Source organism: Odocoileus virginianus, chromosome 6 (genome assembly GCF_023699985.2).
Source record: "Odocoileus virginianus isolate 20LAN1187 ecotype Illinois chromosome 6, Ovbor_1.2, whole genome shotgun sequence".
NCBI classification, from domain to species: domain Eukaryota; kingdom Metazoa; phylum Chordata; class Mammalia; order Artiodactyla; family Cervidae; genus Odocoileus; species Odocoileus virginianus.
The window spans coordinates 5,991,035-6,006,339 of record NC_069679.1 but is presented as its reverse complement, the minus strand read 5'-3'; the positions used below and the strand labels follow the sequence as shown (position 1 = coordinate 6,006,339).

The 15,305-nt window shown below is 45.4% G+C and overlaps 1 protein-coding gene across 3 annotated transcripts in view; it reads right to left on the bottom strand.

Annotated features, from left to right (window-relative positions):
• SLC24A1 (solute carrier family 24 member 1) overlaps positions 1–15,305 on the bottom strand; it is a 54,670-nt gene that overhangs the window by 16,367 nt on the left and 22,998 nt on the right. For all 3 annotated transcript variants that reach the window (XM_070468646.1, XM_070468645.1, XM_070468647.1), the window contains one exon: positions 9,800–11,813. In XM_070468646.1, coding sequence (XP_070324747.1) covers positions 9,800–11,683 — 1,884 coding nt within the window. In that variant the 5' untranslated portion in view covers positions 11,684–11,813. The remainder of the gene's footprint in view (positions 1–9,799; positions 11,814–15,305) is intronic.

The following is a 15,305-nucleotide window of genomic DNA, read 5'->3' as shown; positions in this document are numbered from 1 at the left end:
TTGGATGGCTTCACTAACTCAATGGACATGAGTTTGAGCAAGCTCCCAGAGACGGTGAAGGACAGGGAAGCTTGGCATGCTGCAGTCCATGGGGTCGCAAAGAGTTGGACATGACTGAGCAACTGAAAAACAGCAGCAAGTACCATTTGAACTATCTTTAAAACTCACTGCTGTTCACACACACTAGCTGTCTATGCAGCGAGACCTCAGATTTTCTGAGCTATGATACAGTCCTCTCTGTCCTCCTAACCTGCGGCACAGTTTCTTGTACACAGCAGACGCTCAGTAAAGGAGAGCTGGATGATGAGATGTGCCAAGTGACCTCAAGGGCCATCTGCAGACAGCAGGGTCACCAATGGCCTCCCCCAGTAATTGTCTTTACCTTACCACTGCCTCCGCCATCCCAACCTCCATGGCAAGAAAAAGAATGGGACTTACTACACTCCCATCTCTGCCTGATCAGAAAATGTAGAAAATGCTGCCTGTTTCAGGGCTACCCGACATTTATCCACCCAATTTGCTCATTCATTTAGTTCTTATTTTCTGAGCACCTGCTGTCTACCTGGAACTGTCCTAGTGTTGTGGGGATACAAAGGTGTCCAGGGCATGGATTCTAGTTACAGAAAGGAATCAAGACCAATGGTAACATCAACACATGACAAAGCAGAATGTGCCTGAAGAAATGAGAGGCATAGATAAAGGTACTGTGCTAGGATGGACATGGAAGCCTCTGAAAAGTAGGTGAAATCTAGGTCATCTTTGAAGGGTGGTAGAGGTTTGAATGTTTATAGACACACACTGTTGAATGGATAAATGAAGATACAATGAATGAAACAAAATAGAAACCACCAATATGACTATGAAGGGGGCACTGTGGACTTTTTTGGACAAATCTGTTCTTTCATGACACTGGGATACAGGAGATCACAGCACCAAACCCCACAACCCAGCCACCTCACTATTTATTAAGTCCAATTCTCACCAGTGAATTCTTATAAATATGAGCTGTCAAGCTACCCTTTGGGATGACTGGTTCTGTCCACAAAAGGAAAGGAGAGGCTGACTTTTGCCCCATGAAGCACATGCCTAATGATTTCTCTTCCATTCAGACTTATTTACATCAAAGTACTTCTCTATGGGTTCACTCTTCCTTGTACATGTCAACATCTTCTACCCTCGGTAGGCACTTCTAACTTTCTGAAGCCCTTCACAAGCATTTTCTCACTTGACACTAACTCTATGAAACAGACAAGACTAGTATGATTGCTATCTTGGCAGATAACAAGACAGAGACGCAGAAGCGGTCGGTGACTTTCCCACACTCACAACAGTGTCAGAATTCCCCATCTCCTAATCTCTTTTCAGAGGTTTGTTTTTGTTGTTACTTTTACTAAATCACATGAAGTCAAATTTATATTTCCTAGTGGCTCTGCTTCAAATTTTTGACATTTCAGGTAAATGGATGTAAATGTCTGCCTACATTTCAGTGTGACAGATGGGTTGATATATGGGTACTGGTTCCGGCAACGAGGTGCTTTCAGAGTATGCCCTTGTTACAAACACGTTCCCCCATGTACCTCTCACACCACACCAATCAGCCCGCTCTTTCTTCAGTCCCACCACCCCACCGTCTCCTCATGAAAATTAACCAAGAGGCTGAGGAAACTAAAGATGTCTTTCACACCAGCCAAGCCCCCAACAGCTGTGAGGCATCTTGATGAGGATGAGTGACAGGGTTGCTTGCAGCCGCTCACGGGAAGGTTGGCGAACAGGGCAACCCCTCGGGGGCTTGTCCCCCACCCTCCAGCTCCTATCTCCCACCCATGCAGCAGTTAGTCACTGACCTCTCCCTTTCCAGATCATCCAAGACACAGTTCCTAAACTGTACATGGTAGTCTGTGATATTTTTTTAGACATTCATTCAATATCGATTTTCTAAATCCCTGGTCTGAGCCCTAACTTCACTGAATACAGTCTAGCACCCTGATCCACTCATTTGTCTAGGCTGGAAACCTGAAAGTCTACCCAAATTCCTCCCCTCACAGCTCATGTACAACTGTCAGACCTAGCTCCTGAAAGTCCTCAAATGTGGCCTCATTTCTCTATTCCCCTGCCTACAATCCCATAACAGTCTCCTGACTCCTGGTCTGTTCTTCTGGTTCACTGTTCACCCCTCAGCCAGAGTGATTTTCTGGGAGAAGGATATCAGGTCCCTTCCCTGTACCTTGGGGGCCCAGTGTCCTCGGGGGGAGTCTCCTCAGCTAAGCATATTCTAGCCTCCTGCTTACCTGCAGTCCAGTGCTTGCCTGACAGCAACAGAATGTAAGCCACATGTGTAATTTTGATTTTTTCAGTGGTCACATTTTTAAACAGTAAAAGAAACAGGTGAAATGAATTTTAATAACGCACTTCAACTCAATATATCAAAATTATAGTTCAACATGTAACAAATTTTAAAATGTTAACAAGCAATTTTACCTTTTTTCTCACATGCGTGTGCTCATTTGCTCAGTCATGTCCGACTCTTTGAGACCCCATGGACTAGAGCCTGCCAGGTTCCTCTGTCTCTGGGATTTCCCAGGCAAGAATACTGGAGTGGGTTGCCATTTCCTCCTCCAGGGGATCGTCCCAACCCAGAGACTGAACCCACATCTCCTGTACTGGCAGGCACTGAACCACCTGGGAAGCCCCTTTTTTTCAAACTAACCCTTTGAAACCCTTTCATACTTACAGCACATTGCAATTCAGACCAGCCTCACTTCAAGAACTCAGTAGCTAGATGTACATTATTAAAATTAGTTTCACCTGCTTTTTTTTCAAACTGTTTAAAAACGTGCCTTGTCATGTGTAAAGGCCAGGGGAAGGAAAGAGGGTAAAGCTACACTGGCCTTTACACATGCCTAGGAGACTCCTATCCCTTCTTCCATCAGCCAACCCCTGCCTGTCCTTCAAGATTCAGCTAAGCATCACCTCCCCTACAAAGCCTTCCTTGACTTTCTGTTGAGATGTCCATTCTCAGCAGTGCTAAATCCCTCAGCACTTAACTATATCATTACACGTGATACGGTAAAGTTTAGTCTTACTTTTCTGTCTTCCCCACTAAGGGGAATTTACCACAGAACTGATAAAGCTTAAACTTCAGGGTCCATCTCTCCCCTACATGAACCCCCTCCAAGGCCTCATGTTTAATTTTGTAGCAATGGTTTTATATTCCTTTTCTTAAAGATTGTCAGACCCCACAAAACCTGGATCAACTCCTGTTCCTCTGACAGGCTGAGCCGCTTGTGGGCTGGGACTGTGCCTTATTTCTGACTGTATCCCCAGTTCCTACACAGGTCTCTGACAAAGAGAGTCCATAAATATTTGCCAAATAAACAAACATTGGAGTTCTTTAGGGCTTAATCCTAAACTCTCTCTCCCTCCCTCCCCCCCTCTTTCAGAGTAGCATCAGCTGGTCCTTGATTTTAATAACCATACATTTGTTGGTAATTCACAAATCTCTACTTCCAGCCCTGACTTTGTTCATAAGCTTGAAGTCCACCTGTGCAACTGCCTCTCAGAGGCACCCACCTGGAGGTGACATAAACCCTCAAACTCATTCCAGGTGAGAACTTGTGTCTCCCCCGAACCTGTTCTTCCTATACGTGTCCTTTTCTCAATAGATGGCGCCACCATCCACCCTGCTGCTCAAGCCAAACTCCTTGACTTCCTCTCTGGCCCTCCACATCCACACTACCACCAAGTCCAGATGATTCCGTCTTCAACATACCTCTCAAAGATACAAACACAAATATATGCTGGATAGCTACAATAACCTCCTAACTGGACCCCTGCTTCCACCCGTGTGCACCTACCACTCACTTTGTACACAGCAGTTAGGTAGTAACTTTAAATATGATTCCTCATTACATCATTTCCCACTGAGCTTCAGATAAAACCCAAACTCTGTATGTGAACCACAGGGCCCTGATGAAGCAACTATCCCCTTACTCACTAAGTATCTGTTGTTGCTATTTAGTTGCTAAGTTGTGTCCCCACTCTTTGCAACCCAATGGACTGTAGCCTGCAGGCTCCTCCATCCATGGGATTTCCCAGGCAAGAATCCTGACTTTTAATTCTTTCCTCTAATGCATCAAGGTCCGTCCCTGCTCTGAGTCTTTGCAAATGTTTCCTTGTCTTCCCCTATGGAGCACAGGGAAGAAATCCAGAAGAAGCCTCATCCTCATGTCTACTTAGACTTCTCCTCCAAGAGGCCTCCCTTGCTCTCCCTGGCTGAAGGGGGCCCACTGCCTTCGCTCTCCATCACGTGCACTGCTTACTGTCTTCACAGCACTTTTCATACTCGGAAATATGTTAACTTATTGTACTTGTTTATCATCCACATGCCCACTCCCCCACACTAAAACATTTTCTGTCAGTTTTACATCTCCAGTTTATTCAGGTGGCAGAGCACCTAGAAATCATGCTGGTTTTTTTGGAGAACACCATGATTACCTAATTTCATATTTAATCCCATCACATACACTAGGGAAATAAAGATTACCCTGTTGTATGAGTACACGTAAAAATCTCTAAAAGAGATTTTACACACATCTATAGAAAAAAATAAGTCATTCTAAAATGTGTGATCAACCAGCCCAGGCTGGATGCATGAGACAAGTGCTCGGGTTGGTGCACTGGGAAGACCCAGAGGGATCGGGTGGAGAGGGAGGTGGGAGGGGGGATGGGGATGGGGAATACATGTAAATCCATGGCTGGTTCATGTCAATGTATGACAAAAACCACTACAATATTGTAAAGTAATTAGCCTCCAACTAATAAAAATAAATGAAAAAATAAAATAAAATAAATGTGTGACCAGAAGTTTGAGTGTTTCTGTTAATATCTGCCTGTTTCTCATGACTCATTTTCTCCTGTGCTAGCACCCAGCAGCAGATGAATGCTGAAGGTTAAAAAAACTTTATGGGGAAAAGAAGCCTTAAGGCTGAGGATTCAATTCTTGCCATATTTTCCTGATAACGAGGGGGAAGCTGACTATTATTTAAGAATTTAGGGAAATCTTGGTGGTCGGTCCAGTGGTTAGGACTCCATGCTCTCACTGCCAAGGGCCTGGGTTTGATCCCTGGATAGGGAACCAAGATCCCACAACCTGCATGCTGCAGCCGGGAAAAAAAAAAGAGAAAAACAGAGAAGGGAACCCCTCAGACTAACTAGGATGAGTGCTTTGGGAGCACTGTGGATTGTCTGCAAGCTGACAACGGCAGGCCCAGAGGCAGGAAGGGCGGCTGCTTCTTGTTCACAGCAGACAGCTGGCTCTCTGGCAGCATAGGCACTGGAATAAATGTTAACCCTGACAAGAAAGGGAAGACTGGTTCCTAAAGAGGCACCAGGTTTGTCTGCTTGGGATTCCTGTTCGTTGGTTTAAAAAAAAAAAAAAAAAAAAAAAAAATCCCTGCCAGGAAGAAAATAGCCTGTAGCACAATGAAGAAAGAGTGACAGACTTCTTCCTGGGGTTTCACATTCTGAAGTATGCTCACGGGCAGAATGTGGATATGGGGTTTCCAAAGGAGCCTGGACCAGTCTCATTCCCCACCTTGTGTATCTTTTCACCACTGATGCTCTGTGGTGAAGGGCTGTCTTGCCAACCAGAATCTCAGCTGGTTCTTTCTACCTAAGCCTGCATGCAGGATCTCAGTTCCCCAAGCAGGGTCTGAACCTGGGCCATGGTAGTGAGAGCCCAGAATCCTAACCATTAGGCCACCAGAGAACTCCTGTCTTGCAGGGTTTTACTGAAAAGTTGTTGAGGTGATGTACATATGTCATAGCCCTCCACAAGTGTGGATTCCTTTCCCTACTCCCTTTTCTCTGTAATCTGGAGACCCTGACCTGTCAGAGGAACAGTTTGTTTCCCTGAGGAAAGAACCAAATACTTATAGAGCTTCTGCTGGGGATGAGGCATTGAGCTTAGCCCTTTGGGAGCTACAAAGATTATTTCCTCTATTTAATAGCAATGATGAGCCTAATCCCATGGCCACACCTCACCCCCGGCTGCCAAGAGAGGAAGGGAGAGGCCCAAGTGTCTTTCCTGTTCCTGGGATCTGGCTCCCACTGCCCTCCACTTCTCTTTCCCCTGCTTAAACTTCCTGAGCAGCGGTGGCTGGGACTCCTCCCCAGCCCTCCTCCTCCTGACTCCTGACCACTCTGTCTGCCCTTCCATACTCCTTACTCCCTTCCCTCTGGGGCAGGGCTGACTTACTAAGCCTAGCTTTCCTGCCTTCTCCAAGTGATGCTCAAAGGGACCCATTAGTCAGGGAAGAGGTGTCAACTGATAGGTCAGTGTGAGTGAGGTACAAGGCATGCTTATTTTTGAGTTAAAGTTTCACAGTTAAAGTTACAGTAAGGTAATTTGCAGGGGTGAGTACACACCCTTGCATAAACCACAAAAATGAGTACCAACACAGAAAAGGGAGTAGGGAAAAGAACCCACAGGTGTGGAGGCCCTGTGACATATGTACATCATCTCAACAACTTTTCAGTAAAACCCTGCAAGAGTGGAGTTCTCTGGTGACCTAGTGGTTAGGATTCTGGGCTCTCACTACCATGGCCCAGGTTCAGACCCTGGGTGGGGAACATGGCCAAAAAGGAAAAGAAAAACACAGACCAAAGATTGGATTTTCAGAGAATTGCTTGAAGAATTCAAACAGAATGGCTTGCCTCAGACTGTTTGTCAGTGAAGGGCAGGTTAATTTATCTCCCTCTAACAAGACCATAGGTCTTGGGCAGCCAAACACAGACATAATGCTACAAGCAAAGGGAGTTACCCCTCTCTCTGGCTATAAGAAACCTGGGGTGAAACTGCAAATCCACATGTTTTCAAAAACCATTTCTAAACAGTTATAGCTTCTTAATTATTTGGACTAATTTTTAGAAGGCAGCTGTTCTTGCCAGACAGTCCTAACTACAGGTTTTCAGTTTTAAATAAATACAAATTTACTTTCAAGGACACCCAGTATTTTCAACCTGTTGTGGTTTTTTTTCTTTCTTTTTTTTTTTCCATTTATTTTTATTAGTTGGAGGCTAATTACATCATTGCAGTGGTTTTTGTCATACATTGAAATGAATTAGCCATGGATTTACATGTATTCCCCATCCCAGTCCCCCCTCCCACCTCCCTCTCCACCCGATCCTTCTGGGTCTTCCCAGTGCACCAGGCCCGAGCACTTGTCTCATGCATCCAGCCTGGGCTCATGATCTGTTTCACCCTAGATAATATACATGTTTCGATGCTGTTCTCTTGAAACATCCCACCCTCACCTTCTCCCAGAGTCCACAAGTCTGTTCTATACATCTGAGTCTCTTTTTCTGTTTTGCATATAGGGTTATCGTTACCATCTTTCTAAATTCCATATATATGTGTTAGTATACTGTAATGGTCTTTATCTTTCTGGCTTACGTCACTCTGTATAATGGGCTCCAGTTTCATCCATCTCATTAGAACTGATTCAAATGAATTCTTTTTAATGGCTGAGTAATATTCCATGGTGTATATGTACCACAGCTTCCTCATCCATTCGTCTGCTGATGGGCATCTAGGTTGCTTCCATGTCCTGGCTATTATAAACAGTGTTGCGATGAACACTGGGATGCACGTGTCTCTTTCAGATCTGGTTTCCTCGGTGTGTATGCCCAGAAGTGGGATTGCTGGGTCATATGGCAGTTCTATTTCCAGCTTTTTAAGAAATCTCCACACTGTTTTCCATAGTGGCTGTACTAATTTGCATTCCCACCAACAGTGTAAGAGGGTTCCCTTTTCTCCACACCCTCTCCTGTTTTTTTTTTTTAAAATAATGCTGTTAATTAAAATTCATACTGGGTCCATTTTAATAAATAGATAAGAACAGCTGTAATTAGCACTGGTCTCACTGCTTGGCACAGAGCTGCTATGAAAGACCTTGAACAGTCTTTTAAGTAAGTTACAAATTCTCTTTTGAAATCACAATTATACTTTACTTGTTTGGCAAGCTTTGTCTAGTTCTGATAAAATGGAAAATCGAGAATCTGCAGCATTTAAAGGAAAACAGAATTACTATGAAGGACTGGGAGGAAAGTAAGAAGCATTTTGAGAACTGCTGGTCTAGCATACACCAAATCACAGATGTTTCCCAGAAGAGTAGCAGGATTCACAGCCACCTTCAGCAAAGCCTGCCCAGAGAGCTTCGTTAGGAGAGAGGCCCCTGTTTGTTTAAACGAGGTAATGCTCTCAGCCTCCCTTTCTTTTTGAAGCCTCTGGCTTCTTAGAGCAGTCATCTGGGAAGATAGCACTGAATGGGAAGTTAGGATACCAAGCGTTCCCATTCCAGTTTGGAAATCTTCTGGCTATCCAACCTTGGGCAGGATATTTCTCCTTTTTGAGCCACCACACAAATGTACTAATTGAAGGTCAGTTGATCAGACAGATAACCACTGTGTTGGGCCTGCCAAAACTGAACTCACTTAGACACAGGACATTATCAATGAATGTTAGAGCTAAACAGAACCCTTTCATGATTAGTTGGACTCTGTCACTTCCCCCAGAGATGGGAAGGGGTCTGCCCAAGGTCACACAGTCAGAGGGGGCCTTGGATTAGAACCCACGTTTCTCGGTTCAGTTCCATGCTCTGAACACCACACGTTCTCTGAGAAGCCCTAAAGGAACCACATTTCATCTCCTTTATACCATGTAGCTCCGAGAGGTATTGCCGAGTTTGGTCTCCATCCTGCCCACTCATCAAAATTGTGCTGGATTAAGCAGCTAAGTCCTTCTACTCTTTGCACGCAAAATTCTGCTCACACTAGTCGCTTCTCTGAGATCTGAAACAGGCAGGCTATGAGCCAACCTTTGCCCAAACTCACCTTTAGGAGCATGAGAGAAATGAGGTCTGTGTTCCCTAGGGTACTCTCACTTCTGACTCTCAAGGAACAAAAAACTTCAGGATGGATGTTAAGAGATCACTTCTCCAGTTAAATCTCACTGTCCAGATTATTGACTCAAGCAATGAATTTAGCAGGAAAGTCCCTCACAGAGGCAGAGAAATTCTTGGAATGGAACTGTGGAGTCAGAAGAAAGCCCCAGAGCTGGAGCAATATCTGATCTCCAGTCAGCACCAAAACAGAGCTCTACACCCAAGGCTGGCTTGTCAGTGGATGAGAGGAGCTCCCACCTCCAGTATTTTAAAAACCAAACAAAACTCAAATAACCTCCTCCTTCTCAGACCCTAACCAAGCTACCAGCCCTGCACCCCACCCACCCCCCACCCCAGTCTGGAATGTGAACAAACAGGATTAAATGAAAGTAAGGGTGCTAGATAAACCCTAAACACCATGCACATGGAAAAGATTATCATTTTTCCCTGCCTGATATCTCCTTGGACATTCTCCAAAGCCCAGCTCAAATGTCATTTCTGAAGACCCAATCCAACCAACCTGGGTTCATCCTAGCTCCACCAATTTTCTCTGTGACATTGAACAAGTGGTTTAACTTCATTAGGCCTCAGTTTCTTCCCCTGCCAATAGGGGAGCATAATAATAACCATTCAATGGGATGATTAAGTGTTGACCCAAGGTCATTCTTGCAAAAGTCCCAGCATGGCACTGGGCAGAGAATAGGACTCTATAAATATTGAATGGACTGTGAGGGAACCAGAACACTCACTCATCTCTTGAGGTCTGATCCAGCATTTTTCATTCTTCAGTCCCTGCCTTTCGCCCCTGCCCTTTTGCCCAAAAGGAGCTAAACAAGCCTTAGCCAATCTGCTCTTACCTTGCTGAGGTCCCCTAGGGCCATGACCTTGGCCACTGGCCTCTTGTTGAGCTGCTCCTTCACCCAGAGCTCGAGCTGTTTGTTCCACTTCATAGTGAACACATAGAAGGCATAAGCCAGCAGCAGTAGCACACTCTCCCACCACGCAATGAGGCTATCCAGGAAGAAGAGGATGAGCATCATTAGGTCAAAGATGTAGAAGGTGATGTCACGGAACAAGGGCCACCAGGTGAGGTTGAGGATCTCCCGGGAGAAGAGGGCACAAGTGCCAATGACAAAGAGGATGTTGAATACCGCGGAGCCCACTATGGTGCCAATGCCCACATTGCTATGGGAGATGAAGACGCCGATGAGGGAGGTGAAGAGCTCGGGGGCAGAGCCTCCAGCAGCCATGAATGTAGCACCTGCCACATCCTCAGAGATCTGCAGCTTGTCTGTGATGACGCCCAGGGCAGGGACAAAGTACTCGTCACAAACGATGGCCAAGGCAACAAACACGTACATCATGCCAAAGATGTGCAGGACCACCCAGCCCTGCCTCCGCTCCTCCACACTGAACAGGTCTCGGGGGTACTCTGCCTTGGAGTGCAGGTCCGGCCGCCCGGAAGGCAACACTGAGGGACCAGGAGTCTGTGGGATCACAGCTGTTGTTCGACTGGGGGAGGGGGCAGTGGGTGCAACTGGGGCTGGCTCCACCACCAGGCAGTGGCGGACCTGGATGGTCGGATTTGGCCTGACCCTGGGAGTTGCTGGGGTGCTGGGTGCTTTGGAAGGGTTTTTCAAAAGCCCCCTGAAGGTGGTTGAGGATATTCTAACGGTCGGTGCACTGGTTCTGGACAAGGGATTCCTGATGTTCCAAGCGGCAGTCGAAGCTCTGGCTTCTGCTGGGCTGCTGCGTGTCACGGTGCTTACTGTCACCTGCCCCTCGGAGACAGCCGCAGTGTGCTCCAGGACCGTTCCCTGGGGTGTTGTCAGGGGTTTTTTTCCCACCAACCCCTGGTGGTTGACTGAGCTATTACTGTCCACTCTTTTGGGGGTAGGCAGGGCCTTCTTTTCTACCACATTTCTAGAAGTCAAGGTGTCTGTTTCTAAGTCACTTAACAGGAAGGTTGGGGTGTTATCAGTTATTCCCTTGAGAGGAGGTGGGGTGGTTTTCTCCACTAGTCTCTTGGGGGGGTTGGTCTCCAACATTTTCTTGGTTGCCATAATTTCACTGTCTTTCATTGTTGTTCTGGAGGTGATCCCATGGCTCCTTGGAATTGTCATGAGTGTGGACGGGGCATAACTGTTTACCATTCTACCAAGTGGGGATGGGGAGTATTTCTCCACCTTTCCACTGGATTGAGTTGGGCGGGAGCTCTTTACTTCGCCCCTGGGTGTCGCAGGGGTATAATTATTTACCATTGGCCTGCTTTGAGTGTAGTGATTCAGTACTCCTCTGGGTGTGGCTGAGGTGTCTTCCTTCACTTTTCCTGTGCCTGTTGGTGTTGGGCTGTAGTTATTCTTGGGTATTGTTGGAGTGATGCTGGCTGCTCTTCTAGCTGTACTGGGGGTGTTCTTCATTGCTATGCCAGGTGTTGCTCCATCTCTGCCTGCTGTGGCTTCGGGTGCCCATGCCTCAACCTCCATTTCAGAGCTAGGTTTTGAAGTCTCACTGCTCACCATCATCATCTCCTTGTTGGAAAGGTCCCGGCTGGCTACTTTTACAGGGTGTTGGGAAGAGACTGCTGCCCACAGTGTGGGGAGGCCCTGCGGGCTTGTCAGGTACTGGTAGGCGGAACCTATGATCAACATTCCCAATAGGAAGAGGGGGCGACTCCAATGAAGCCTCTTTGGCCAGAGTGACCGCCTCTCCTGTGCCCCCATCCTGATCAATTTCCCCATGATGGCCAGTTATGCCTGGCTATAGAAAGCCTCTCATTCTGTCCACAGGAAGATGGGGGATGCTCTGGGATTCAGATTAGAAATCAGAGAAGATTCCTCCATGAAGTCCAGCCAGGGGGTAACCACAAACCTAGAAAGAAAAAAAAAAAAAAGACAAGGTTATTTGCTCCTAAAAGGACAGCTGGGATCCACCAAACCCTCATCTGGAAGAGTGACTATTCACACAGGGGCCTTTGTTGTGAAGATAATTGTTTCTGCTGGGAAAAAAAAAAAAAAAAAAACCCTATCCTTTGTTCCAGGAGACAATGCTTCCTCATGGGAAAAAGAGCATCTCAGGGTCCTCACTGCTGTGTAAGCATGCCAGCAGCCCAGGTTCCTAAGCTAGGTCTACCCAGCCGTCCTTGGGATCCTTGCAAAAGTTCTGACCACACTCCTCAAGTCCAGCCAGAGTTGCTGAGAGCTCAGTCATCTGTAGCTGGTGTCCCAAGACACAGATCTTAACTTATTAAAGGCAAAAAGGAAGTAAGGAGACATGATTTTAAGCTTTAGGCAGAAAGAGGCAGTAATGGAAAGCAGTTCCAGAGACATCGAGGCTCTATGTGTTTTTACTGGACTGACTGAAAATGATTCCACCATCATTCAGAGAGGACAAAGCCTAAAAGTCAATATCATAAAGCTTCCTAGAAGCTTTATGTGGTGTCATGGAAGGAATATGGGGAATAGAGTCAAAGGTTGGGTTCCCAGACCTGCTGCTTACTAGCTGGGTCACCCTGGACAGGTTGAACCTCAGCACCTCATCTGTAAAATGGGCATGCTAACATATACTTTGATTATGCAAAGATTATCTCTGAAAGGACATCTGGAAAAGAGAAACTAAGGACCCAAGATCAGAGGGAGACTTATTTTTCAGTAAATTCTATTGTTTAGTCTGTTTAACCTTTTTATCATGTGTGTATTATAACTTTTTAAATTTAATTTCATAGAAATAATAATAGCAATAACAATACCTATGTCACGGGAATGTTGGGACAGCAAAAACATATAAGGTCTATGAAAACCATTGTACAGAATCAATGCCCTATATGGGTTAATTTTATATAAGGACTCAGGAGGGAAGAATATTTAAGGCCCAGTCCAAGTAAATATTAAATCTCTAATCAACATCCACAGATTATTACAAAACAATAACCAGAAATTATCAGTTTTGCATATAAAGTAATATATTAGAAATTAAATGCATAACATAGAATCTTAGGTCAGTAAAGGCAGAATGAATTACATCATTTAATACAACTCCCCATTTGACGAGATCGGGCGCGTTCAGGGTGGTATGGCCGTAGACACAACTCCCCATTTGAGACATGAAGAAACTGAGGTTCAGAGAGACGTGACTTGTTCAACATCACACAGCTAGTGAGCAGCAGTGCAGATGAGCTTTCTAAGGAACCAGTCTTTCCGGACATACCACTCTAACCAGCAATGCAAATACAGCTGTCTTAAAATGCAAAAAGAGAATTATGGAATAAACGAATTTCCTTCTTTGTCCTTGATTCCTATAATTGTCTTTCTACCATCTCCCTGTCCACCCTATCCTTCGCCATATATTCAACACTCTGAATCTGCTAAAGAAACTTTGGAGAGTATCTCTTTCTGATGTTATGTAACAGAGCTGAGCTGGCACCCCAGCTGGTCCCTCCTACCTAATCGCATCATTTACCTTCAAACCTGGACATCTGGGTGTCTTCTCAGTTCTGGAAACTTGTCAGAATCAGGGTCTTAAAGAGTGGGTCTGAAGCTGTACAGCAGAAAACACCCCATTCTCCTGTCCCCTGACCCTATGGAACCCTGATTCAAGGCAGGGTCAGGTGTGAAGGGCGTCTCAGGAGAAGGATATCCAATCCCAGCTAATACCCGCCTCTAAGAAGCTTATCAGGGCATTGTACAAGTTCTCAGCCCCACTGCCTCTATCAGAGCCTGTGAGAGTAGACCTTCCACCAGAGACATAGGTGGGTTCTCTATGGGCCCCCGCATTCAAGTGGGAAATGGTGGGAACTTCTCAAACTTATTTCTAAGCTCTGAGAATGAGCAGGTATCCACAGTTCCCATGCTTAGGGGGTAGATAGATTTGAAAAGATTTAGAAGGCACCCTGGGAACCAAGAGAAAATGTCTGAGGCTTAAAAGATCAGATGACCTCAGTTAGCACCAGGCTCTGTTTGCTACTGTGTGATTCTAAATGTAATTTAAATGTAAATACAGAGATAATAACACCTGTCCTACCTATCTGTAGGGTGGATGTGAAAATCAAAGTTAAAAATAAGGGAATATCCACTCAATTTTGCTGTGAATCTAAAACTGCTTTAAGAAATAAAATCTATTTTTAAAAGTCAGGGAATGTGGAGGAAATACTTTATAAACCTTAAAGCATTTCACACATAAAAATATTTTATCAGGTCTAAGGGAAATTCTTGGAAGAGAGGGCACTGACAGATCACCCCAGTGCAGGTTGGCACGTATTGTCAACTGAAAAAAAATACGCAACCTAAAAGTTGGAAATTGGTACTTCCCTGGAGGCCCAGTGGTTAAGAATCTGCCTGCCAATGCACGGAACACAGGTTCGATCCCTGGCCCTGGACGATCCCACATACCAAGGGCAACTAAGCCTAAGTTCTATAAACCACTGAGCCCATGTGCCTAGAGCTTGCACTTCTCAACAAAAGAAGCCACCGCAGTGAAAAACCCGTGGACCACAACCAGAGAGTAGACCCCGCCCGCCGCAACAAGAGAAAGCCTGCACGCAGCAATGAACACCCAACACAGTCATAAATAAATAAATAAATAATGTTTAAGTGGAGAATTATGTTTATTCGGGGCATTACTGAGGACTTAACCCGGAATACAACCTCTGAGATAGCTCTGAGGGACTGCTGCAAAGAGCTATGGGAGGTGCCAGAGTTTCTGCCAAAAAAAAAAAAAAAAACCCAAAAAACCAAGTAGTCAAAATCAAAGGATTACTGCCAGATAAAGAAAAACAGACATCTCAAGTTGAGTTTACCAGTTTTCTATGTATGGAATGGTGCAAGAATCTGGGCTTAATGAAATTATTCCTTTGATATGCACCTTACCTATGGTAGTGGGGGCAGCGGCAGAGGCCAGTGGCTCAATGGCCATAACATCCTTTATTTACTGATATGGCAAGTGTTATTCTTTGCCCATAGCACCTCCTCTAGGTCATAAATCTGACCAATATTTAGGAGGTATTTTATGACCAATTTTGTCCCATGGCACTAGGCCCGTCAGTTCAGTTCAGTCACGTCCAACTCTTTGCAACCCCATGGACTGCATCATGCCAGGCTTCCCTGTCCATCACCAACTCCCAGAGCTTGCTGAAACTCATGTTCATCAAGTTGGTGATGCCATCCAGCCATCTCATCCTCTGTCATCCCCTTCTCCTCCTGCTTTCAATCTTTCCCAGCATCAGGGTCTTTTCCAATGAGTCAGTTCTTTGCATCAGGTGGCCAAAGTATTGGAGCTTCAGCTTCAGCATAAGACCTTCCAGTGAATATTCAGGACTGATTTCCTTTAGGATTGACTGGTTTGATCTCCTTGCAGTCCAAGAGACTT